Raw genomic sequence first — 25,745 nt, 5'->3', positions numbered from 1 at the left:
CATTACTGTTAGATAACGGCAACCCTCACTATTTCGGTTCGGTTCTCCGATCGAATCAAAATTTAAATGTCAAAATATTTCATCATTTTGTATTGATTTCATAACTTAGTTAATTGTTACAAAATAATAAATTACTCATTGTATTATCTGATCTAATTATTTATTCGTACAGTCTCACCATTCACCATAGCGGTATATTCTTACGTATGTGCTGTGACTCCGCGTATTTTTGTTGTCTAAACAGTTGATAATATTATTGTTGTTATTACGTCATTGTAAATAATTTGGCAGTGTTTCAGTGTTTGTACGGTGATGTTTATTCATTTACATTCATTGCTGGCAAGTGGACTTTCTTAGTGTGACCTTGACTCCGCCAAACAGCTGGTGCCCTGTGAGTAGCCTTATTCTATTTTTAGAATCCTATTCGAATTTTTTTTTTCATTTTTTATCTATAATTTAATTTAATTTAGACGCACTGTTTATTCGCGCCTTTTTCCTGCTGTTTTGCATAAATTTTCTTTGTCATCATTGTGTAATATTACGAGTGTCTTTTATCGTTTCCATATATTGCTGTAACCTTACATTGACATCTTACATGCCCTAAAAAGCCATTTTTTTAGCCATGAAACTCTTAGACATAAATATTTACAAACCTACACTTTGTATTAAAAATCTACCTTTTATAATACAATTTTTAAATTGCTTACTCTTTTTCATTAAAATCTGTACAACAAACAAGCATAAATATACTACTACAAAATCTACCTACACAGGCATAAAAGATTAATCTACGGCAAAATTATGTTAGAAAAATGTCAAGAATTAAAGAAAAACACCTATAGATAGCTTATATACATAAAAGATTCCTAGAAAATATTACTTATCATTTATCAATAACAACAGTATTTTTAATGGAAATAAAGTTTTATCTCTGAGTTTTATCTACATCTCTAAATCAGTCTGTATAATTTTTAATGTTTTGTGTATGTATGTAAATACAAAGTTGCTTTACATTCAAAACTCAGTAACAGCTGAAAATATTGTAATAGGTTTTATTTCCACACTTAAGTATCTCTTTAATACAATAATAATACCTTATACAATACAATACAATACAAAAAGATTTATTGAGCCAAACAACACAATGATATGCTTATACATTCAAGACACCATTAAAAAATACAAAAATAAAAGGCGAGTTGCGGAGAAATGCCCGTCTATTATTAATACAAAAACAAAAATAAAAATTACAAAAATAATAAAATAATCAATAGTAAATTTGTTGTTAAACGCAAAACTCAAGAACAACTGAACCAATTTCGTACATTCTTTTTTATAATATTCCCTGAAGTATGAGGATGGTTCTTATGTAGAGAAAACGTAAACATGTACCTACCACGGGTGAAGCCGCGGCAAACCGCTAGTTTAGAATAAAGAACAAAAAAACAATCTAAAAATATACTCGAGACATTGACCATATTATTTTTTCTGAGTACGCTGGTTTTTCTAAGTGTTGATTATTACGCAATATTTTTCCTCTTACGAGTCAAAATTTCACAATAATTGTTGGGGCATCCCAATTACATTTTAATTTGTTAAGATTTGTATATCTTTTCCTGGTTGCATTAAAAGGAGTTAAGACTGACTTTATTTTTTAATAATTTTTTACTTACATTCGTAAAAATTATGGAAAATGGTTGCCATAATAAACAAAAATTATTCTAAGAAAAAAAACCTGACTGTTATTTTAAGGACCCTATGTCACTACCACAATTCTGATGAGCTTAAAAGAAATAAAGTTTTACAAGGTAAACTTGCTGTGAATAAAACCTTGTCAACTAACCGACTTATTAAATATCCAAGGTACATTTAAAATAACTAAGCCATTGGTCCTATATGGAAGCAAATATTGTAAAAATAAATCCTATCCCATAACTCTAGATAAACCTTACTTTCTAATTATAATAATTGGTCTACTTTTAGATAATTTCACAGTAGACTGCGCAAAAAAATTGCCATTTTTACTCAGTTTAGATGTAGCTTTTAACTGTATAATATTGTTTTAGATTGATTGAGTAAATTAAGAATTTAAAGTTGAATCGCTACAAATGAACACTATTTCTTTATAATATAGTAGAAAGCTGATTCCCATATCACTCTAACAAGTACCAACTCGTTACTGTCAAACAAAACAAAAATAACTTGGTTTTAATCTATACTAATATTATAAAGCTGAAGAGTTTGTTTGTTTGAACGCGCTAATCTCAGGAACTACAGGTCCTATTTGAAAAATTATTTCGGTGTTAGATAGCCCATTTATCGAGGAAGGCTATAGGCTATATATCATCACGCTAAGACTAACAGGAGCGAAGCAATGTGTGTGAAACCGCAAGGAACAGCTAGTTTTCTATATGATGCTTAGGACCGATCCGAATAATTCGCGTTCTACTGTATTATCAAAGATCTGCGCATAAAGAATTATTTTTTTATTAAAGGTAACAACGGCTTATCCATTACCATATTTGTTACAGTAAGTCTTTTTCACAAAAAAACTGGACAAACTCGCTCATGAGTCAACTAACTAAGGCAATTATAAATACAATTTGTCATTGATTAGTTCAATGTTCTGTTTATCTGTTGATATAATTTTATAACAGATAATGTATAATATAAAAATGAATCACTCAATGTGTTGGTAAGCGCATAACTCGAGAACGGCTGAAGCGATTTCATTATTTTTTTTTAAGGAATATTATTTCCTTGAATTTTTTTTTTTTTTTGTAAGGTGTTTCTCAATGTTAGCCAGAAGGGCTACTACATTTTAACGCGGACGCGGGGGTGAACTGAAGGTTCACCCTGGTAGCGACATGCACAAGGGCGTCCCCCCGCCACGGGGACCACGAACCTCGGCTTAAGCTGTCGCTTGAGTGGAGGAGGCCAGAAGGGCCCTAATCGGACGGGATTTCCTTGAAGTACGACATGGTTCTTATGGAGATAAAACGTAAACATGTATCACGGGGCGAACCGTTAGTGAAAAATAAAATGATTAATTTTATTTGTTATTTGGAAGTAAATAAAAATTGATTAATAATTTTAAGATAGGTAGTATAGTATCTTAACTATATGATTTTACATTCAATCAGCTTAGTAGATCTAAGATAACATGTTATTGACTTATAAACTGATATAAATGTCCAATTTTATCAATAACTAGCTATCCACCCGCGGCTTCGCCCGCTATGTCTAAAACCTAATAAATTATTATAATACTAGCTTCCGCCCGCGACTCCGTCCGCGCGGATGTGGGTCTTCGCGTGGATGGTTTATTTCTCCATTTTGAGTAACTCTAACAATGACATCTTACAAATATTTATTGGACCCAATTACGGCTAGGCCTATAATAATACGCAACGTGTGTTCGCGGTTCTACAGAACAACGCGTATGGATAAAACTTAAAAATAAAGATTTTTTTATACGTATTTTTCCAGGATAAAAAGTATCCTATTTTACGCCCAGGATAATAAGGTATAATTATACCAAGTTTCATCGAAATCGAACCAGTAGTTTTCACGTGATGCCTTCACATACAGACAGACAGACAGACAGACAGACAAAAATTTATTTAATCACATATTTGGGTTTGGTATCGATCCAGTAACACCCCCTGCTATTTATTTTTTCAATATTTTCAATGTACAGAATTGACCCTTCTACAGATTTATTATATGTATAGATTGGAGAAGTTGTTATATTGTTTGTTGTTAAAAGTTAAAAGTTATCTTTCACTATCTGACCAAACCAAGATCAAACAGACATTGTCCAGTCTTTGTGCAAATTGTCAAAACTGTGAAGTTTATAAGTTAACAGTTATGCATATTTCTTGGGCTTTTCTTTCATAAGATCCTTCTCCTGGCAATAACGAACACATCAAAATAAGAATTATCGAAATCGGTCCAAACGTTCACGCGTGATGCCGTGACCAAAGGGTATAGGGATTTATTTTTACATGTAGAGATAATATTTATTTAAATTTATTAAGGCTATTTGCCCTATCTTCGCGTGGGTTGAGGAAAAAATGGATATAAAAATGATACTCTTTATAAGGTTTAGCTTGGAAGTGGTATTTTTAGGGATAATTTTTTGAGTTTATTTTTAACTAGCTGTTCCCCGCGGTTTCACCCGCATTGCTCCGCTTCTGTTGGTCTTAGCGTGATGATATATTATAGCCTATAGCCTACCTCGATAAATGGGCTATCTAACACCGAAAGAATTTTCTAATCGGACCAGTAGTTCCCGAGATTAGCGCGTTCAAACAAACAAACAAACAAACTCTTCAGCTTTATAATATTAGTATAGAATTTGTATACGTAGTATATTATTATTAGTCTGTGATAGAATATAGATTATTACGAAAATACTACCTTATCTTTTTAACCGACTTCAAAAAAAAGGAGGAGGTTATCAATTCGGCCGGGATATTTTTTTTTTTTTTTTTTTTTTTTATTTATGTACACCGATTACTCCGAGGTTTCTGAACCGATTTACGTGATTCTTTTTTTGTTCGATGCGGGATGGTGTCGAATTGGTCCCATAAAAATTTTATTCGGCTAGGCCTAGTAGTTTTTATTTTATGAGCATTTTTGTCTGTACTCGATGACTTAATTTCAATGTAGCAAGTAACTTTGATTCACTTCCCGGTAACCGATTGAGCTGAAATTTTGTATACGAATGTAAATTGGATAGCGATGAAACATTATCATGACATAGAGCTGATTTGATGATGGAATCGGAAGGTGGCCATAGGAACTCAGTAATATATTGACTCAACTTTATCGAGTTTGGGCTCGTTTGATTCGTGTTGAAAAATACACTAAAAAGTATTAAATAAAAATAACTGCGTTAAAAACAACCGACTTCAAAAACGGAAAAGTAAGAAATAAAAAAGATTTGATATTATTAATTACTACATATTATTTTTATGTGCTATTTATTAAATAGGTTTAAAGTCGGTGCCAAACACTAAGCACTTAGTATTAAGCCCATGCACCGACATCAAACCTTTTTAGTAAATAGCACATAAAAATAATATGTAGTAATTAATAATATCAAATCTTTTTTATTTCTTACTTTTCCGTTTTTGAAGTCGGTTGTTTTTAACGCAGTTATTTTTATCTCTTTTAATATGAGTGCAGATGAGAATAAATAATTATTTATTTGCGTAGGTAGGTACTTACATTATGTTAATGTTTTATCAGCTGAAAATTAAAGTACCTATTATTTATTCTTTTAACAAAGAAAGAAAAAACATTTATTTCAAGGACGATTAACATTTATGACAAGGACATTATAACAAAGAAAACAATGATATCGATTTATAATGATGCCGAGCACACGTGTCAGAAGTGAAACTTGTTTGGCAAGATAACGCAACTTTGAGATTTGTATCAACGCTCATTTAGAAGTTTCACTCAAAAAAATGTATCATAGGTCCTATGTACATGTACATAATAATATATTGCCCTATCTAAAATGGTACTAAATACGTTTTGAATTCAAAATAAAATAATTAGAGGTCGAAAGAACGTATTTTTTCACATTTTAGGGACATTTGCCAAATAAATAATTATATATAATCTAAAAATACATGTAAGCGTGTTTCAAAATGTATTAATAACTTAGCATATTTTGTTGTTATCTGTTTACAAAGAAATTTTGTAATATTTTTGGCTGTGGTTTTTGGCAATAAATTATTTTCTTTCTTTCTTTCATAGTTACATAGTTAATTAAAATGAATTCCTATTTCTGTTGTGCATAGTATTATAGAATAGATAATATCTAAGATTTACTTTACCGAATACCTTCTTCATTTATTTTAAGAGGTAAACATGCATACGGTACATACCTATGTCTATATAATATTATATTGTAATAGAAAACTATTCTTATATTAAAATTTCCCGCGTATAGCAGTTCGCGCGAAGACAGGACGAATAAATTTCTAATTTACATCAACACGCAAGCGAAGACGCTAGTTGAAACTAGTTTAAAGAATTTAAATAATTGGAATGCATGCAAAAACAAATGTTTATAAAAAAGTATTTTATGAGAGAATTAATAGCGTTCTTAAAAACTTTAAAATAGAAAGGTGATTGCTCCGAAGACTGCTCTGAGCTTTCATTGTTTTAAAATAGACTTTATTATATACCAGCTGTGCATCCCGGCTTCGCATGCGTTGTGTAAAACTTAACAAATTATATACCTACCTAATAAATCAATAAAACGTGCTATCTTTTGATGCATTCAAAATTAAATTGGTGCAGCATTTTTGAGCTAATCGCGAACATACACATACAGTGCTTTGCTTTGTTTTAGTTTTAAATTATTATACCTATTATGTACTAGCTTCCGCCCGCGACTCCGTCCGCGCGGAAAAATTAAGATTTATTTTTTCTACGTATTTCATCGAAATCGAACCGTTACTTTTCACGTGATGCCTGAACATACAGACAGACAGACAGACAAAAATTTTTTTAATCACATATTTGAGTTTGGTATCGATCCAGTAACACCCCCTGCTATTTATTTTTTCAATATTTTCAATGTACAGAATTGACCCTTCTACAGATTCATTATATGTATAGATGTTAGTCTGTAAGGTATCTATTCTATGGGTCTGTACAATTTATTGTCTGTTATCTGAATTAAATGTAGTTTGCATTGCTTTGCCCGCGTTTTGAAAGAAAAATTCGCATAGTTCCCGTTCCCGTGGGATTTCCGGGATAAAAAGTAGCCTATTTCTTATTCTGGGTCTTTAGATACATACCAAATTTCATTGTAATCGGTTCAGTAGTATTTTAAGTTTCGTGCCTAGATGGCGCTGCAACAAAAATATTATTATTCTCTATTTAACCGAATTGAAAAAAAAGAGGTTTCTCGAGTCTTCTTTAGGTATATGCGTGCTATTTTCTCCAGTATTTCTTGCAAAATTGCAAATTTATAAATGTTTAAAATAAATAGGTCAAAATTTTAATGTTTCAGAAACATGGAATCTTTCTTCAGCCTGTTCGATCCGTCGGACGGACAAAATAAGCCGACGAAGAAACGGCACAAAAATGAAGCTGACAAAAATGGAGATATGCCTAAAGGTAAATCACGAATTCATATTTTAAATTTTAATTGATAAATCCGATGCTTAAATTTTTTTTTTTTACTAGCGGTCCGCCCCGGCTTCGCCCGTGGTACATATTTCGCAATAAAAGGTAGCCTATGTTAGGTATTTCTCAGGGTCTAAAGATTATCTGTGCCAAATTTTATCAAAATCGGTCCAGTAGTTTATGCGTGAAAACCATACATACATACAAACATTTCCTCTTTATAATATTAGTTTAGATGAGTATTGTTAATTTAGGACTTGATGGATTTGTCTAGATAATATTATTTACTAGCTGTGCCCCGCGGTTTTACCCGCAGTGCGTCCTCCTGTAAGTCTTAGCGTGATGTGAATGATAATATATATAGCTTACCTCGATAAAATGGGCTATCTAACAACGAAAGAATTTTTCAAATCGGACCAGTAGTTCCCGAGATTAGCGCGTTCAAACAAACAAACTCTTCAGCTTTATAATATTAGTATAGAAGATAAAATTATTTATGCAGTTATCACAAAATAATAATAATTTACAGGCAGGCGTCGAGGCCGTAGAGCACACGGGAAACACGAGACACTACCAGAAGAATCCTCTTTCCTCTGCGACCCGGATCTAACCACAGAACTTTTAGTGAAAGATTGTAGTTATATAGAGAACTACATAGAGGTCAATAAGAAAGAGGATGGTATGTATTTCTGTTTATTTATTTTAATACGAGCTTACCGCCCGCGGCTTCGCCCGCGTTTTCAAAGAAAAACCCGTTCCCGTAGGATTTCCGGGATAAAACCTATCCTATGTCCTTTCTCGGGTATCAAAATATCTCTATACCAAATTTCATGCAAATTTGTTCAGTAGTTAAGGCGTTATTGAGTAACAGACAGACAGACAGAGTTACTTTCGCATTTATAATATTAGTATGGATAGTCTAACTAGCTGTCCGCCTTCGCCCGTGGTACATGTTTACGTTTTCTCTCCATAAGAATCCTCCTCTTACTTCAAGGAATATTTATAAAAAAATAATTAAACGTATAACTAGTCCAGCACAGAAGGCGGCCTTGTCACTTAAGAGTGATCTCTTCCAGGCAACCTATTGTGTGGAGTAATATTATGTTATATATTATTGATAACAATATAATATGTAGGTAGTTAGTAAGTTTACACCAGGAGTCTAACATCAATAAAATAATCAGAATTATATATTACTACTTAGCTTTCACCCGCAACTTCGCCCGCGCAGTCAAAGAAAAACCTGTTCCCGTGAGATTTCCGGAATAAAACCGGGGTAAACAGTAGCCTACGTCCTTTCTCGGGTATCAAAATATCTCTATACCAAATTCCATCCAAATTGGTTCAGTAGTTTAGGCGTGATTGAGTAACAGACAGACAGACAGAGTTACTTTCGCATTTGTAATATTAGTATGGATTTCCAGATCAAAAAGAATCAGCTAATAAGCTGCGTAAAAGGAATTCGGGAAGAAAAAACAGAAGGAAAAGGAATAAAATATCACCCGCGCAGGATTTCTTGCCTGGCGTAGCGTGGGCACAAGATGGGGTTCATTGTAAGTTTATATTTATATTAATTACTAGCTTCCGCCCGCGACTCCGTCCGCGCGGATGTCGGTCTTCGCGTGGATGGTTTATTTATCCATTTTGAGTACCTCTGACAATAACATCTTATAAATATCTATTGGACCCAATTCCCAAATACGGCTAGGCCTATAATAATACGCAACGTGTGTTCGCGGTTCTACGGAATAACGTCTATGGATAAAACTGAAAAATTAAGATTATTTTTTTTCTACGTATTTTTCCAGGATAAAAAGTATCCTATTTTACGCCCAGGATAATAAGGTATAATTATACCAAGTTTCATCGAAATCGAACCGCTAGTTTTCACGTGATGCCTTCACATACAGACAGACAGACAGACAGACAAAAATTTTTTTAATCACATATTTGGGTTTGGTATCGATCCAGTAACACCCCCTGCTATTTATTTTTTCAATATTTTCAATGTACAGAATTGACCCTTCTACAGATTTATTATATGTATAGATTGCCCCTGACTTCATTCGAGTTCGAATTTTAAATCTAAGTGAGAAAAAAGAGTTAAAAAACAACAAATTTCATTGTAATCGGTCCAGCCGTTTAGTTGTTCAGACAAATATACACACAAAACATACCTATATAAAATATATCTAAAGTATTTATAAGATGATAAATAAAAAACTTAAGTGTGTTTGTAAGTTATCATACAATTTTATTTATAAAATGAAGTGAATTTCCGTCGAATCTAAACGATTCATTTAAGAAAATAAACACTATAACAGATTTTAAACGCCATTTATTCGCATAATATCACACAAAATAAAATACTACATAAAATTGTACACATTTTCGCAGCTAGCAACACAGAAAAGAACCTCAACAACCAACTGTCAAAACCCAAATACTGCGACGAGAAAATCGGCAAAAACGTCAACAATTTAAAAATGGATGACTACAAGCGGGAAAAGAGGAAAGAAAGCATAGACAAGGAGCGTATCACAGACTCGCACAGAGTATATAATGTCATAGACAAACTGGAGAAAGTCGGGATCAAAGACAATATGTATCTGGCGGGGGATTTCGATGATGACAATTTGGAGAGCGATTTCTTCTATAGTGATGAAGAAATGGAGGATTTTAGGGATGATAGGTATGTTGTTTAGCATTATGTTGATTTTTTTAAATTCGTTTTATGGGTAGCTAAAATGGCGCTTCTATACACCTGTCATAATATTATGTTCTTACATCATGTAGGTACGCGGCTAAAATGACGCATCTCTACGTGTTCTTGCATTATGTAGGCAACTAAAATGGCGCTGCTATACATAGGCAGGTAAAATGGCGCCTCTGTACATGTTTTTACTTTTTAAACTATGTGTGCAACTAAAATGGTGTATCTATACATTTTATATCATAATATTCTGAATAAAATGTTTTTGAATTAACTTCAATATTTTATTTATTAACGACTAGCTTATAAAGACAACGATAACTTGGTACTTTAAACGACAGAATTCGTAGTTTAACATGTGAAATAAAAAAATGTGTGCGTGTACTAGTGTACACACGTAAGAAGTGAAACTTCATTATGACCTTATTTTTCAAAAAATTATTTATTATATACAACTTTACAGGAATACGTCGAATCACGCGTGGTAGGGATAAGAAAAAGATGGCGCGTAACGGAAAAATGTCACGCGTAACAAAAAAAATGTTACACTAAATTTTTTTCCAATCCCGATAAAGAAGTTTCACTTCAAAAATGTTCTGCTTAGCTTATATAAAATAAGCAATATATTACTAGTTTTATTTAAACAAAAAACTTTAATATCTCAGCACATCAGACGCGGACGACACGGGCGACGAGTGCTACGGCTCGCTGCCGCCGGAACCACGTTTTGGGAACGTTGAATATAAGTTGCAATTGGCCTCACCTTGTGAGAGAAGGTTTCAGCATTTGGTTACGCAGGTAATAATCACTACACAAAACATAATCACATAAAAATGGAGCTTTAAATTAAATTAAATTAAATTAAATATTTATTTATTTTCTCATCACAAATGTACAATCAACACATACATTGTTAATCTATATATCTTAATACTAACATTTGTGAGAGACTGGTGCCCGCGATAAGTACAAAATACTTGTGTTACGGGTCACCAGGCCCCCAAGCATTAACAATCACATCTATCAGATAAACAATGAACGTGAACATTAAATGAGAAAGAATTAATCATAATTAAAGTTAAGTGAAAAATTAAATCGAAAAATTACTAATGGATATATTATAAATTATTTTATAGATGAGATGAAAGGTTAAAATGAATTAATATAGTTAGTGTATAATGTGAGTGTTTGTGTATGTGTGTTAGTGTATGCGTATGTAGGTGAGTGTGTGTGTGTGTGTGTGTGTGCGTGTGTGTGTATGCGTGCGTGCGTAGCTTTGGCTACAATGTCACTTAATATTTTTTATTACACCCACACAGCACGCTGTACAACTGTTGTATATTATGTAATATGTTTTTCCGAGCGAAAATGGCTCTACGAATATTGATTTATTCAATTGAAATAATAGATAAAAGGATATTTCGCTAAAATGGCGCTTCTAAACATTTTGTATCATTATGTGAGCGGCTAATATGGCGCTTCTATACATTTCTATACATTTTGTTTCATTATGTAAGCCGATAAAATGGCGCTTTATCGTTTTGGACGCTAAAATGTCGTTTCTTATCAACGGATTTTTCGTTTTTTAATTAGTTACTGTGTTTTTTTAGCTACAATGGCGATTACAATAAACATTATCGTTATTTTCATCAATTTATCCTCTTTTCAACAGCTAAATTTTTTTTTCAAATTATATGTTCGTCACTAAAATGGCGCTTTTTATCAATTCTCGCTGTTTTTTTTTTACTAATTATTTGTATTTTTCTACTTTTGTAGCTAAAATGGCGTCTCCGCTCCGGCGGTGGTACGGCGGTATACGTGATAGGGGTCCGTGACTGCGGGGCCCTACGGGGCCTCAGGGCCCCCGCGCTCAAGGCCTCGTTGCGATCGCTCCGTCGTATGGCAGCTGCGATAGGGGCGGCCTTGGTGTCGGTTCGGGCGCGGAGAGTGGCGGGCGATAGGGCTGTAGCTGAGGTTTATATACGGAAGGTTAGTTATTTATAGTAGAGCCATTTTAATAGGCAACATTTGACAGTTCAACAAAATTCAACAACGTAACCTAGTAACGACGACATACAATAACATGATATTTCGTTTTGTTAGAACTGCACATTTGCTTAACTTTTTTTAATTACGATTACATATTTATAATAATAATGACCGATACAAGTAATTTTAAGATTTCATTTTACTGATAAACCATCCTAAACATAATAAACAATTTCTGAATTGAAGAACTGACGTCGCTACAATTTTGTGTCAATAAACCTTTTTTCTTTTTAAATACTAGAGACTTTACTCTAAAAATCGAAATCTGACATCTAGAATCGAATGCATTGATTACTTGTGAATAAAAATCATCATAAATTAATAATTAATGTGTTTCAAGTTCGATTGACAAATGTTTCAAATCCGTATCGATTAATACACTTTAATCGATGTTTTTAAGCAAGTTACCTCTCTTCGAAGATAAAATTGATAAACGTCAAATGTTGCCTATTAAATTGGCTCGACTATAATATTTATTTATTTTATACTAGACTAGCTACTCCGCGCGGTTTCACCCCCGTGGTTCCCTTCCTGTTGGTCGTAGCGTGATGATATATAGCCTATAGCCTTCCTCGATAAATGAGCTATCTAACACCGAAAGAATTTTTCAAATCGGACCAGTAGTTCCCGAGATTAGGGCGTTCAAACAAACAAACAAACTCTTCAGCTTTATAATATTAGTATAGATTATAATATAAGTATAGATTTCCGTCCGCGTTTTCAAGGATAATCCCGTATAGTTCCCGTTCTTGTGGGATTTCCGGGATAAAAAGCAGCCTATGTCTTATTCTGGGTCTTCAGCTACTTACATACCAAATTTCATTGTAATCGGTTCGGTATTTACCGGGGCCCTACAGGGTCTCTGGGCCTCGTTATGTCGTTTGAATTTATTATTACGATGTTTTACTTGTAATAATATAAAAAAAAATGTGTGCGTGTACTAGTGTACACACGTAAGAAGTGAAACTTCATTATGACCTTATTTTTCAAAAAATAATTTACTATATGCAACTTTACAGAAATACGTCGAATTACGCGTGGTAGGGATAAGAAAAAGATGGCGCGTAACAGAAAAATGTCACGCGTAACGAAAAAATGTTACACTAAATTTTTTTCCAACCCCGATAAAGAAGTTTCACGTCAAAAATATATATACACTAAACCTACCTATCTGTTCTTTGAATTAAAACTAAATTTTTTGTTGAATTAAATATAAATTTTATCCCACAGTTGGCCGATACACAACAAAGTGTGGAATTGAGGATTGCCGTGATGGGAGCGAACGAAGCTGGGAAATCTACCCTCATTGGAGTACTTACACAGGGTTAGTTATAACCTTAATATATATAAATCTCGTGTCACAATGTTTGTCCTCAATGGACTCCTAAACCACTTAACCGATTGTAATAAAATTCGCACACCATGTGCAGTTCGATCCAACTTGAGAGAGGATAGTTTAAATCTCAAATCGTTTTAGAGAAAGCGGGCCAAGCCGCGGGCGGTAAGCTAGTCTTTAAATATATAAATAACTAGCTCTCCGCCCGCGGCTTCGCCCGCTAATTGTCTATTTCATACTGAACCCTTCATAGAGAATCATTGTATCTATTAAAATAAACCGCATCAAAATCCGTTGCGTAGTTTTAAAGATTTAAGCAAACAAAGGGACAAAGGGACAGAGAAAGCGACTTTGTTTTATACTATGTAGTAATTCCTGGAATTAATGCGTTTAAATAAACAAAATATGCTTAAACATCATCACTACATAGTATAAAACAAAGTCGCTTTCTCTGTCCCTATGTCCCTTTGTTTGCTTAAATCTTTAAAACTACGCAACGGATTTTGATGCGGTTTTTTTTAAAAGATAGAGTGATTCAAGAGGAAGGTTTAAGTATATAATTTATTAGGTTTTAGCTAGTTAAGTCAGTTAGAGTGTATTCAAAAAGATGAACACAAAAAAAATCTTTTCCAAAAAAACTAAATTGGCATTAAAATTGTGAAGTATAACATATATTTTTATTGAATTCAAATTTGATTTTGATTTCAAATTCAAACAGGTGAACTAGACAATGGCCGCGGTAGCGCTCGTCTGAACATGTTCAGACATTTGCACGAAGTCAAAAGTGGCAGGACGTCTTCATTGAGCCACGAAATACTGGGGTTCGATGCTCAGGTGAGGCAAATATAAAAATATAATCTATATGTACTAATTTTATAAAGCTGAAGAGTTTATTTGTTTGTTTGAACGCGCTAATCTCAGGAACTACTGGTCCGATTTGAAAAATTATTTCGGTGTCAAATAGCCCATTTATCGAAGAAGGCTATATATCATCTCGCTAAGACCAACAGAAGTTGAGCCACCCGGGTGAAACCGCGCGGAGCAGCTAGTTATGGATAAAGAAGTAGGTATAAGTAGGGTTTGGTGAAAAAAAAACATATTTATATTACCTATTTTAGGTATTACTGGAAACAAGCTTATTTTACCTCCTTAGATGATGTAATTATTGATAGAGAAGTAGGTATTAGTAGTAAAAAAAATTGTGAAAATTGTATTTTAGGTGATGTTTTATTATGGAAATCTGGGTAGACTCTAAAAGAAACAACCAAAGTGAAAATTTACGCTTTTATAAAAAAATGTGTAAATAATTATTCATCATCTTGCATATTGTTGCACTCTTATTTTGAAGTAGTATCAGTTTTAAAATCATGAAAAACTATATCTGTATCTTCCTGTATTTGTAAAACGGTAAAATGTACCTAATTTTTTCACATTTTTGCATACATATTACTAACTTTCCGCCCGCGGCTTCGCCCGCGTTTGTCAAAAAAAACCCGCATATTTCCTGTTCCCGTGGGATTTCCGGGATAAAACCTATCCTATGTGTTAATCCCAGTTACCCTCTATATGTGTGCTTAATTTCATTGCAATCGGTTCAGTAGTATTTGCGTGAAAGAGTAACAAACACACACATACACATCCTTACGAACTTTCGCATTTATAATACTAGATTTCTGCCCGCGGCTTCGCCCGCGCAGTCTTAGAAAATCCCGCATATTTGCCGTTCCCGTGGGATTTCCGGGAATGCGTCATTTTCCCGAGATAAAAAATAGCCTATGTCCTTTCTCGGGTATCAAAATATCTCCATACCAAATTTCATGAAAGTTCAGTAGTTTAGGCGTGATTGAGTAACAGACAGACAGACAGACAGAGTTACTTTCGCATTTATAATATTAGTAGGATCAGTAGTATTTTTATTATGTATATCTCATTCCATAATACACGGGTACCATCATAAGGAAGGTACCCGGTCCTTTGGAAGGCTTACGTGGGGACACGGATCCAACACGCAGAGGCCCTTTCGAGAACTTTACTGTGTTGTGGGACACCAGCCGCAGCCTGCCCATGACTGCACTATAGAGATACAGCCCTGGGCAGTCCGCGGCCGATGTAGCACTATTGTGAGAAATGGATGCAAAATAAACCGGGCTATGGAGTGGGATGTTAAATGGGCCGGTATTTGGGGACTATTGGAAACTATGGCACCTGCCTTTCTACTAAAAGAAAGTAAAAATATGTTGGCAGGTGGTGACTCGCCCTCTCACTGTATGGGCCCCCGAAATAAGCCGCTGCAATAGTGCGACAAGGGGGCAACATATTGTGAATATTATTACATTTTTTGTTACCAATTTCCTTTTTTTTTGCTTTTTCAGGGCAATGTAATAAACTACGGTTGTTCCGAACTAATGACAGCTGAGCGTATAGGCGAAAGGAGTGCGAAGTTGGTGTCGTTTCTAGATTTGGCCGGGCATAGTAAATATCAGAGAACAACATTGCACGGACTGACCGGGTATTGCCCGCATTATGCTATGTTAGTGGTAAGTTTAAAAATTTACTACTTAAAATATATAACTTACCGCCCGCGGCTTCGCCCGCTTTGTCTTAAACTTAATAAATGATATACTAAAACTTTCCTCTTGAATCACTCTATTAAAAAAACTGCATCAAAATCTGTTGCGAAGTTTTAAAGATGTATGCATAGAAAGGGACAGAGAAAGCGGCTTTGTTTTATACTATGTAGTGCTAAGTAAAAAAAAGAACGTGTGTGATGAGCACACGTGTCAGAAGTGAAACTTTGTCAAGATTCGAAGATACTAAAATCGCCGCCTTACTCCATGACGTGACGGTATTGCCGTGACGCGACCTTGAAATTTTTCAACGCGCATAAAGAAGTTTCACTTCAAATACGTTTTGAATGTATAATATTATTAATTTGTCTGTCTGTCTCTCCAGATCTCAGCAACGGCCGGTATAACGAGTATAACAGAAGAACACATAGGATTACTACTGGCTCTAGACCTACCGTTTTTCGTTGTTATCAGCAAGTGTGAATTGGCCAGTAACGCTGTACCGGTTTTGATGCAACAACTGGACGTACTGCTTGCGCCGGCTAAAAAGGTTAGTAAACAATAACTGCGTTAAAAACAACCGACTTCAAACTTGCACTTGCAACATTTACAAATACCTACAGACAAAAATGCTCATAAAATAAAAACTACTGGGCCTATCCGAATAAAATTTTTATGGGCCAATTCGACACCATCCCGCATCGAACAAAAAAGAATCACGTAAATCGGTTCAGAAACCTCGGAGTAATCGGTGTACATACATAAAAAAAACATACATACCGGCCGTATTGATAACCTCCTCCTTTTTTTTGAAGTCGGTTAATTAAATATATCTTTACAGAAACCCCTTCTAATAACAGACGAGAATCTGGCCCGAAACTGCGTCGTGCCACAAAAGTCGATTTTGGATACAATAGATCAGACAGACGAACAGACGCAGGACTCAGAGTAAGTATATTTTATAAATAACTAGCGGTCCGCCCCGGCTTCGCCCGTGGTACATATTCACGTTTTCTCTACATAAGAACCATCCTCGAACTTCAAGGAATATTATAAAAAAAGAATTAACGAAATCGGTTAAGCCGTTCTCAAGTTATGCGCTTACCAACACATTTTGGGATTTATTTTTATATATATTATAGATAACACGCAAGACCGGGTTAAATATTAGTTTGAATGTAATAAGAATGTACTGCGATTCTACACAGCTACCTAATTGATGTAGGTAGTTGATAACAAATCGCAACAAGTCAACGACTATTAGCAAAGTGAGGGTAGTTGGGTCGAACGTATAAACAACGTCCAAGCCCCCCCCCCCCCCCACCGGGCACGATTCGTACGAATGCGCCACGAATCAAAGGAAAGCGGCAATTTATAGTATTCGACAGCTAAGACAACTACATTGACAACTATTCATCCACAAAACGCCGTGTGTCACTCGGGGAGTGGGGCGGTTGCGCTATTGCATGCTATGCCTTCAAGCCACACCTCCGCCCGTCCCCGTGGGGAGCGTGAGGTTTTTTCGTTACGGAATTTCTCGATTCGGTCCCCGCGCTCAAGGCCCGCGATACAAGCTATGCAATAGCTTAAAAATATGAAATCAAAAGTTAGGTGTAACAGTATGATCTCGCACCCAGCTACCAGCACATCCCGGTGTTCCCGGCGAGCTGTGTGCGCGGCGCCGGCCTCAACGCGTTACATGCGTATTTGTTAGCTCTGCAACCGCCGGACACACCGCAACAGGAGAATAACGCTGATGTATGTATTATTTCATATTTTACTTTGATAATTTTCCATATACTAGATTTCCGCCCGCGGCTTCGCCCGCGTTTGCAAAGAAAAAAAAAATCAAAAACATTTATTCGTTAACAAATATGTTTACAATTATATCAGTCATTGAGACATCCTTTTAAGCATTTATAAGCTTGTGGTAAAAACCCGCATAGTTCCCGTTCCCGTGGGATTTACGGGATAAAAACTATCCTATGTGTTAATCCAAGTTACCCTCTATATGTGTGCTAAATTTCATTGTAATCGGTTCAGTAGTTTTTACGTGAAAGAGTAACAAACATCCATACTTACAAACTTTCGTCTTTATAATATACTAGACTAGACTAGACTAGATATTAAGATACAGGTACATTCTAGGGAAGCACGGTCCATCTCAGCTTACCATCAGGCGAGATCGTGGCCAAGCGCTCCCCTATCGCAACATAAAAGAAATAAACAGGGTGTAATCGTTAAGTGTGCACAAGCGATTTTTCCGTAAGTATTACAGATAAATAACAAAAAACTTTAAACTGATATCGAAAGTACTTAACCTATTGAGTAAAATGGCCATAATAAATTTTTAAAAATGAATCGAGAAATATCAAAAAAATTATCTTTAAACCCTCCCATACATTAAGTATGAAATATGAATATCCCATATACAGTTGTAAGGATTTGCGGAAATGAAACAACGGATTGACAACCTCTTTATATTGGAGCCAATTTACGACTGAAGTACAATTAGTAGAATACATATTAATTAATTATTAATGTTAAAATGATGCCTGACCTATTATGTAACTGTAATGTGCTGACGGCACACATTTAATATGAAAGATTTTAGCTTTCTTTTTCTTTTTTTGATTTTCTGCTTTAATTACTTGGCAAATTTGAAGTGGCATTTTCCACGCATTTTCCGGATATTTTCCTGGAATTTTCTGGATATTTTCCAGGCACTTTCCACGCTTGTTCCGGACATTTCCACGCATTTTCAGGATATTTTCTGGGAATTTCCCAGGCATTTTCCGGGGATTTTCCCAGCATTTCTCTGGTATTTTCCGGATATTTCTCGGATATTTTCCAGGCATTTTCCGGGGATTTTCCAGTCATTTTCCGGTTATTTTCTGGGAATTTCCCAGGCATTTTCCGGATATTTTCCAGGCACTTTCCACGCTTTTTCCAGACATTCCCAGGCATTTTCCGGGGATTTCCAGACATTTCCCACGCTTTTCCCGGACATTTTCACGCATTTTCCGGATATTTTCCGGGCATTTCCCAGGCATTTTCCGGGATTTTCCAGAAATTTTCTGGGGATTTTCCAAGCATTTTCCAGGCATTTTCCGGATATTTTCCAGGCATTTTCCTTGGATTTTACAGGCATTTTCCACGCTTTTCCCGGACATTTTCACGCATTTCCCGGGCATTTTCACGCATTTTCCGGGCATTTCCCAGGCATTTTCCGGGGATTTCCGGATATTTTACAGGCATTTTCCCGGAAAATGCCTGGGAAATGTCTGGAAAATGAAAACCAAAAAAAGAAAAAGAAAGCTAAAATCTTTCATTAAAATCTTTCTTTAATCATATGGGATATTCATATTTCATACTTAATGTATGGGAGGGTTTAAAGATAATTTTTTGATATTTCTCGATTTATTTTTAAAAATTTATTACGGCCATTTTACTCATTAGGTTGAGTACTTTCGATATCAGTTGAAAGTTTTTTGATATCTGTAATACTTACGGAAAAATAGTCTGTGCACACTTAACGATTACACCCTGTAGATGATTTTATGGTAGGTTTTTTGGGGTACCTGGATGATTTTTTTTTGGGACATTATTTGCATTTGCTTGTAAGATTGGCAGGTGAATAATGCTGATGTATGTTTTTGAAGTGAAACTTCTTTATCGGGGTTGGAAAAAAATGTAGTGTAACATTTTTTAGTTACACGCCTTCTTTTTCGATTTCGATGTATTTCTGTGAAGTTGCAAGTAGTAAATTATTTTTTGAAAAATAATATCATAAAGAAGTTTCACTTCTTACGTGTGTACTAGTGTACACACGTAAGAAGTGAACACAGTACACGCACACATTTTTTAACTTAATTTTTGAAAGAATATTTTTACTCTTTGGGCGTATATGAATGATTTTGTTGTTATTTTTTGGGATACTTAGATGATGTCGTTAGTCAATTTATTCGGGTTCCAAGAATAAGAACATTTATAATGTTCTAATAATCTTAAAGTATAAACTATCTATCTGAATATTACATATATTTTAAGCGTTTTAAATTTTAAAATGAAACTTTTATTACATCGTCTCAAACTTTTTGGTCTGTGTAGCGCATGTCGCGTGACGTACGATAATTATCGTACAAATATGATAATTATCGTAAGTTTCACTTTTACCGTGGTTTCATAAAACCACACAACATTTTTTATTTTTTGCAAGTAGAAATGACTAGCTGTTCCCCGCGGTTTCACCCGCATTGCTCCGCTCCTGTTGGTCTTAGCGAGATGATATATATTATATATAATATAGCCTATAGCCTTCCTCGGGGCTATAGGCTATAAATCAGGCCATTAAATGGGCTATCTAACACTGAAAGAATTTTTCTAATCGGCCCAGTAGTTCCTGTCCTGAGATTAGCGCGTGCAAACAAACAAACTCTTCAGGTTATTATATTATTATTAGTATAGATTATTATGCAAATAATATTGTTTTCAGGACACATGCGAGTTTCAAATAGACGAGATATTCCATGTGGGTGATTCTTCAGGACCGGTTGTGGGAGGGCTCGTGGCTAGAGGGAGGATTTGTGAAGGAGATGAGCTTGTGCTGGGTAAATTATAATAATAAATATTATATAATATAAGAAATTAAACGAGAAGCCGGGCCAAACATTAGTTTGAATGTAATAATAATGTACTGCGATTCTACACAGCTACCTAACTGATGTAGTAAGTTGATAACAAAACGCAGCAAGTCAACGATTAATATACAATTTTTACTTACAAGGAAACATTCCTTCATTTTATTTGCTTGAAAATTCACTTATCACGTCCGGGAATCAAACGGACTCAAATTTCAAAAAATGAACACTCGCTTATTCATCTTTCTAATCGATTATGTCGAATAATAATTCTTTTTGAACATATTCAAATAATTTACACTTTGTATTGTTACCAATTGATGGAACTGCATTTTATAAGTAAAGACTCTTAATGAAACGCATTTCACTAGTGCCACTTTTATTTCGATTTTATCACAAAAAACTACGACTGGTTTCGATACATCATCGCCATGATTCAAATAACATGAAGTTTTTGTTAATTTTACTCAATTTTATATACATTTAATTATTTTTCCCAGGTCCGCTAGAAGACGGCTCGTTCGCAACAACGCACATACGCTCTATATACCGCAACCGCGTGCCGTGCGGTCGGGCTCGCGCAGGACAATCTGCGTCGTTAACGTTGGCCCGACCGCCCGCGCTGAGACCCGGTATGGTGCTGTTGTCCACACCGGTAAGTTATTTAATATAAATTTAAGAAAAAAATAAATAAAAAAAAAACTGGATTTTTTGTGATTTTTTGTTATGTTATGGCTGTTTTTTGAGGGTTTGAGGTGTCTTTCAAGGTTTAGCAAGTGTTTTTTTGTCGTTATTCGATCTAATAAGTGTAAAAAACACTATAATTAAGTGCTAGTTAGTATAACGCACATACGCTCTATATACCGCAACCGCGTCAGTCACCGTCAGTCCGCGTCGCTGACGTTGGCCCGACCGCCCGCGTTGAGACCCGGTATGGTGCTGTTGTCCACACCGGTGAGTAGCATAAAGATAGTTTAAAAAAAATTTTTGCGAAAAAATTTTTGTGATTTTTTCCGATTTTTTGGATGTTTTTTGAAGGATTTAGATGTTATTTCGAAGTTTGTCACGTGTTTTTGTCACTTTTTCGAGGTAAACAGTTAAATACATCTAATATGTATGTGATAGTGTATTATTGTCGTTTTTTCGAGTGATTTGTTGTTTAGCAAGTGTTTTTTTGTCATTTTTTTTAGATTAATAGTGTTAAAAATATCTATAGAGTTTGAATAGTTAGTCCTACACACATGCGGTTGGCATACCGCAACAAATCCAACTTCTTTCGAGGTTAAGCAATTCTTTTTGTCGTTTCGAGGGTAGATTTTGTATTTATAATGATGAAAACGTGTAATAAGTTCGTGTTAGTCTTCGTCGTTCATGCTCCGAAAGCTGTCGGCGTTGATGTTTAGTATGGTGTGTCAGTATGGTCTAGATCAGTGTGTATATAAATAAGAAAAAAAAAATTAGCCTCACATTTCAATGATTTCGTCATACATCTTATCAATCTGTATTTACTATGTAGTTATAGTATATAAATATATTATTCTGATTCATGCACTTTTATTTATTATGCACCACCTCGATTAATTTAACTATTTTCCTCGTCTTTTTTGGGTTGCCTGGTAGAGATCGCTGCCAGCGATAAGGCCGCCTACTGTACATTGGTTAATTTGTTGTTAAGTTTATAAAATGTATCATGTCTGGTGTACAATAAAGTATTTTTCATTCATTCATTCATTCATTCAATCTTATCAATACCATTTCATATATTAACAGTGTTTTGGATGTGACTTCAATTTGTTTAAAATTCAAATTGTATTTATTTGCGACATTGTTACTGTAAACATTTTGAATCATCTATAAACGTTCACTTAATTGAGAATTTTTAGTACAACAAACACTGTTTAAATAAGTTTTAAAACATTTATTCGTATTCACTAATCGATAATAATTATAATTAAAATTAAATCAATATTTTCGTCAATTACAGAAAAACCAGAACCAAGATAAGAATCACAAAAACGTCAGACGGAAAAACACGAACATACTACAGGACATAGCTAACGTACAAAACATGCTAACAAAGAACTTACACCTCGACACAAACGATGACAACGAACACAATGACATTAATGTCAAAGATGTCCAACCTGACATAAATGTCAAAGACATTGACACAAATACTATAAAAGACACGGATGACATAATTGTCAAAGATACGGAACATGTCAAAAGTGTGGAACATGTCAAAAATATAGACCTTGACATAAATGTCAAAAGTGTAGACCATGACATAAATGTCAAAAGCGTGGAACATGACATAAATGTCAAGACGTCATCCCGCGGGAAAGTAGATAAGATGACATTAAAAGAGATGAGGGAGGATGGGAAGGAGTTGAGGTATTTCGGGGAAGGGGATGATAAAGTGTGGCTGGAGGATCCTAATAATCCCAGGGGATGTATATATTTTCAGGTGAGTTTTATACAGACTAGCTGTGCCCCGCGGTTTTACCCGCATTGCTCCGCTCCTATTGATCTCAGCGTGATAATATATAGCCTATAGCCTTCCTCGATAAATGAGCTATCTAACATTGAAAGAATTTTTCAAATCGGACCAGTAGTTCTTGAGATTAACGCGTGCAAACAAACAAACTCTTCAGCTTTATAAGTATAGATTTTAACCAAGTTTTCGGTCATTTTTGTGAGTTTTAAATATTCTAAAGCTTATTTTGTCCTTTTTTTTCTTAATATCATAGATTTCAAGTATGTATTTTTGTCTTATATTTTTGGTCATTTTTATGTTATAAATTGTCCTAAATTTTAACTTGTTTATCCGTTGCCAGGCAACCGTGCACGTGATACGTCACGCTACAGCCATATACCCTGGCTTTCAATGCTCCGTTCATGTCGGTAATGTGCGACAAACGGCTATTATTGAGGTAAGTAAGAGAAAATGTTTTTTTTTTGTGATGAAAAAAATTTTTTTTTTTATAAAAGATGGATTTTTTTGGGAAAGTTTTATTCATAATAATGTTTATAATATATGATACTAGCTGTGCCGCGCGGTTTCACCCGCGTGGCTCCGCTCCTGTTGGTCTTAGCGTGATAATATATAGCCTATATTACTCGTGGATAATGTAGCTTTCGAATGGTGAAAGAATTTTTTAAATCGGTCCAGTAGTTTATGAGCCTATTCATTACAATCAAACAAACAAACAAACAAAGTTTTCCTCTTAATAATATTAGTGTAGATTAATTAAATATTATAATATACAGAATGATGATGGAATCTATACATATAATAAAACTGTAGAAGGGTCAATTCTGTACATTGAAAATATTGAAAAAATAAATACCAGGGGGTGTTACTGGGTCGATACCAAACCCAAATATGTGATTAAAAAAATTTTTGTCTGTCTGTCTGTCTGTCTGTCTGTATGTATGTTCAGGCATCACGTGAAAACTAACGGTTCGGTTTCGATGAAACTTAGTATAATTATACCTTATTATCCTGGGCATAAAATAGGATACTTTTTATCCCGGAAAAATACGTAGAAAAAAATAAATCTTAATTTTTCCGCGCGGACGGAGTCGCGGGCGGAAGCTAGTAGTTTAATAAAGTGCTATAAAATATAAATACAATATGTGACTAAAGTAGTTGACTGCAACATAATATATTTATTTCATGTGTATGTTTGTCACTTAACTCCTAAACGGCTGGACCGATTTTAACGAATTTCTAGTTAATCTTCCTGTGAATTCGAGAAAATTGTCACGCGAGCGAAGCCTGTATTTTTATTGTATTTGTTTAAATGTTTATTTATTAAATATAATTTTTTTTAGGGTATTTTTTCACCGAACAACGTAGTGCGTGCAGGGGAAACTGCCTCTGTGGTGTTTCGGTTTCTCCGTTGTCCGGAATTCCTTGTGTCTGGCAGACGATTACTCTTCACAGCTGGACTGGGGACTAGGTAAGAAAGATAGATAAAAGATAGATTAAAGACAATGGAAAAGAAATTAGGCCAAGGGGGGGCGATTTGAAGAAAAGATAGTGATTTTTTTAGACATTTTTCGTTTTATTTTTAAAAAATTATTATTGCCATTTTACACCCGGAATATATGCAAATAAGATTTATATGATTTGTTATTTTTAGTATAGCATTCATATGCTTTATAAATATAAATTTTTAAAGAATAAAAAAAAATCGTCTTCCGCATAAGCTTCACAAGATTTTGGTTATTATCTCACTAAAATACTAACATATGTTTTCTTCTTTCAGAGCAATCGGACGCATCACACAAACGTTTCCGTACATACCTTGATACCTTTAAAAAATTAAAATATCTGTGTTTGAATATTGACCTATAATATAGGTTTTCTTTAATATCTAATAGACATAAAAAACCACAAAAAACTTTAGACAGGGTTTAACTTTAAGCGCGTGTTCTCTTTAATCTGGTTTTGTCGTATTTCACATAGACAACTGTTAAAGTGACAGATCCCTGGTTTAAAGTTTTGTGGTACTTTTTATGTCTGGAGAAAATATCATAATGCCATGATAATTTTTATTCTTATATAAAATGATTCCTATCATAAACTAACTTAGTAAAAAAATATTGTACGACTTGAACTACTTTTTGGAAAAGTCGGTTTAAAATAATAATAAGAAAAATGTTCGATAAAAAATAACATCTCATATAATCTCATTTTTTTAATCTATACATATAATAAATCTGTAGAAGGGTCAATTCTGTACATTGAAAATATTGAAAAAATAAATAGCAGGGGGTGTTACTGGATCGATACCAAACCCAAATATGTGATTAAAAAAATTTTTGTCTGTCTGTCTGTCTGTATGTGAAGGCATCACGTGAAAACTAGCGGTTCGATTTCGATGAAACTTGGTATAATTATACCTTATTATCCTGGGCGTAAAATAGGATACTTTTTATCCTGGAAAAATACGTAGAAAAAATTAATCTTAATTTTTCAGTTTTATCCATAGACGTTGTTCCGTAGAACCGCGAACACACATTGCGTATTATTATAGGCCTAGCCGTATTTGGGAATTGGGTCCAATATTTTATTGTCAGTACCTACTCAAAATGGAGAAATAAACCATCCACGCGAAGACCGACATCCGCGCGGACGGAGTCGCGGGCGGAAGCTAGTAATGAATAAAAAAATATAATTCAACTTCTGTAGTAATTTTTTACCCAATTAAGGGCTGATTTTTCAATCCTTGGTCAAAACTTATTCGTCGAATAATGTATAAAACTACCATTTTAAA

The 25,745-nt window shown here is 34.5% G+C and overlaps 1 protein-coding gene across 1 annotated transcript; it reads left to right on the top strand.

Moving 5' to 3' along the window:
- The first annotated feature begins 22 nt into the window (after positions 1-22).
- Positions 23-25,165, top strand: LOC123704668 (GTP-binding protein 2-like). Its single transcript, XM_045653081.1, has 20 exons — positions 23-204; positions 292-391; positions 7,040-7,146; positions 7,685-7,834; positions 8,580-8,708; positions 9,553-9,847; positions 10,534-10,666; positions 11,645-11,857; positions 13,148-13,241; positions 13,972-14,087; positions 15,626-15,790; positions 16,206-16,370; positions 16,662-16,768; positions 17,458-17,578; positions 20,316-20,430; positions 20,961-21,115; positions 22,445-22,927; positions 23,298-23,393; positions 24,298-24,425; positions 24,735-25,165. Exons 3-20 carry the CDS (start codon positions 7,044-7,046, stop codon positions 24,775-24,777), a joined length of 2,811 nt encoding a protein of 936 aa, XP_045509037.1. The 5' UTR covers positions 23-204; positions 292-391; positions 7,040-7,043; the 3' UTR covers positions 24,778-25,165.
- Positions 25,166-25,745: the final 580 nt, after the last annotated feature.

Source organism: Colias croceus, chromosome 30, assembly GCF_905220415.1.
Source record: "Colias croceus chromosome 30, ilColCroc2.1".
NCBI classification, from domain to species: domain Eukaryota; kingdom Metazoa; phylum Arthropoda; class Insecta; order Lepidoptera; family Pieridae; genus Colias; species Colias croceus.
The sequence above is the reverse complement of the archived record's forward strand: the minus strand, read 5'-3'. Positions and strand labels throughout refer to the sequence as shown.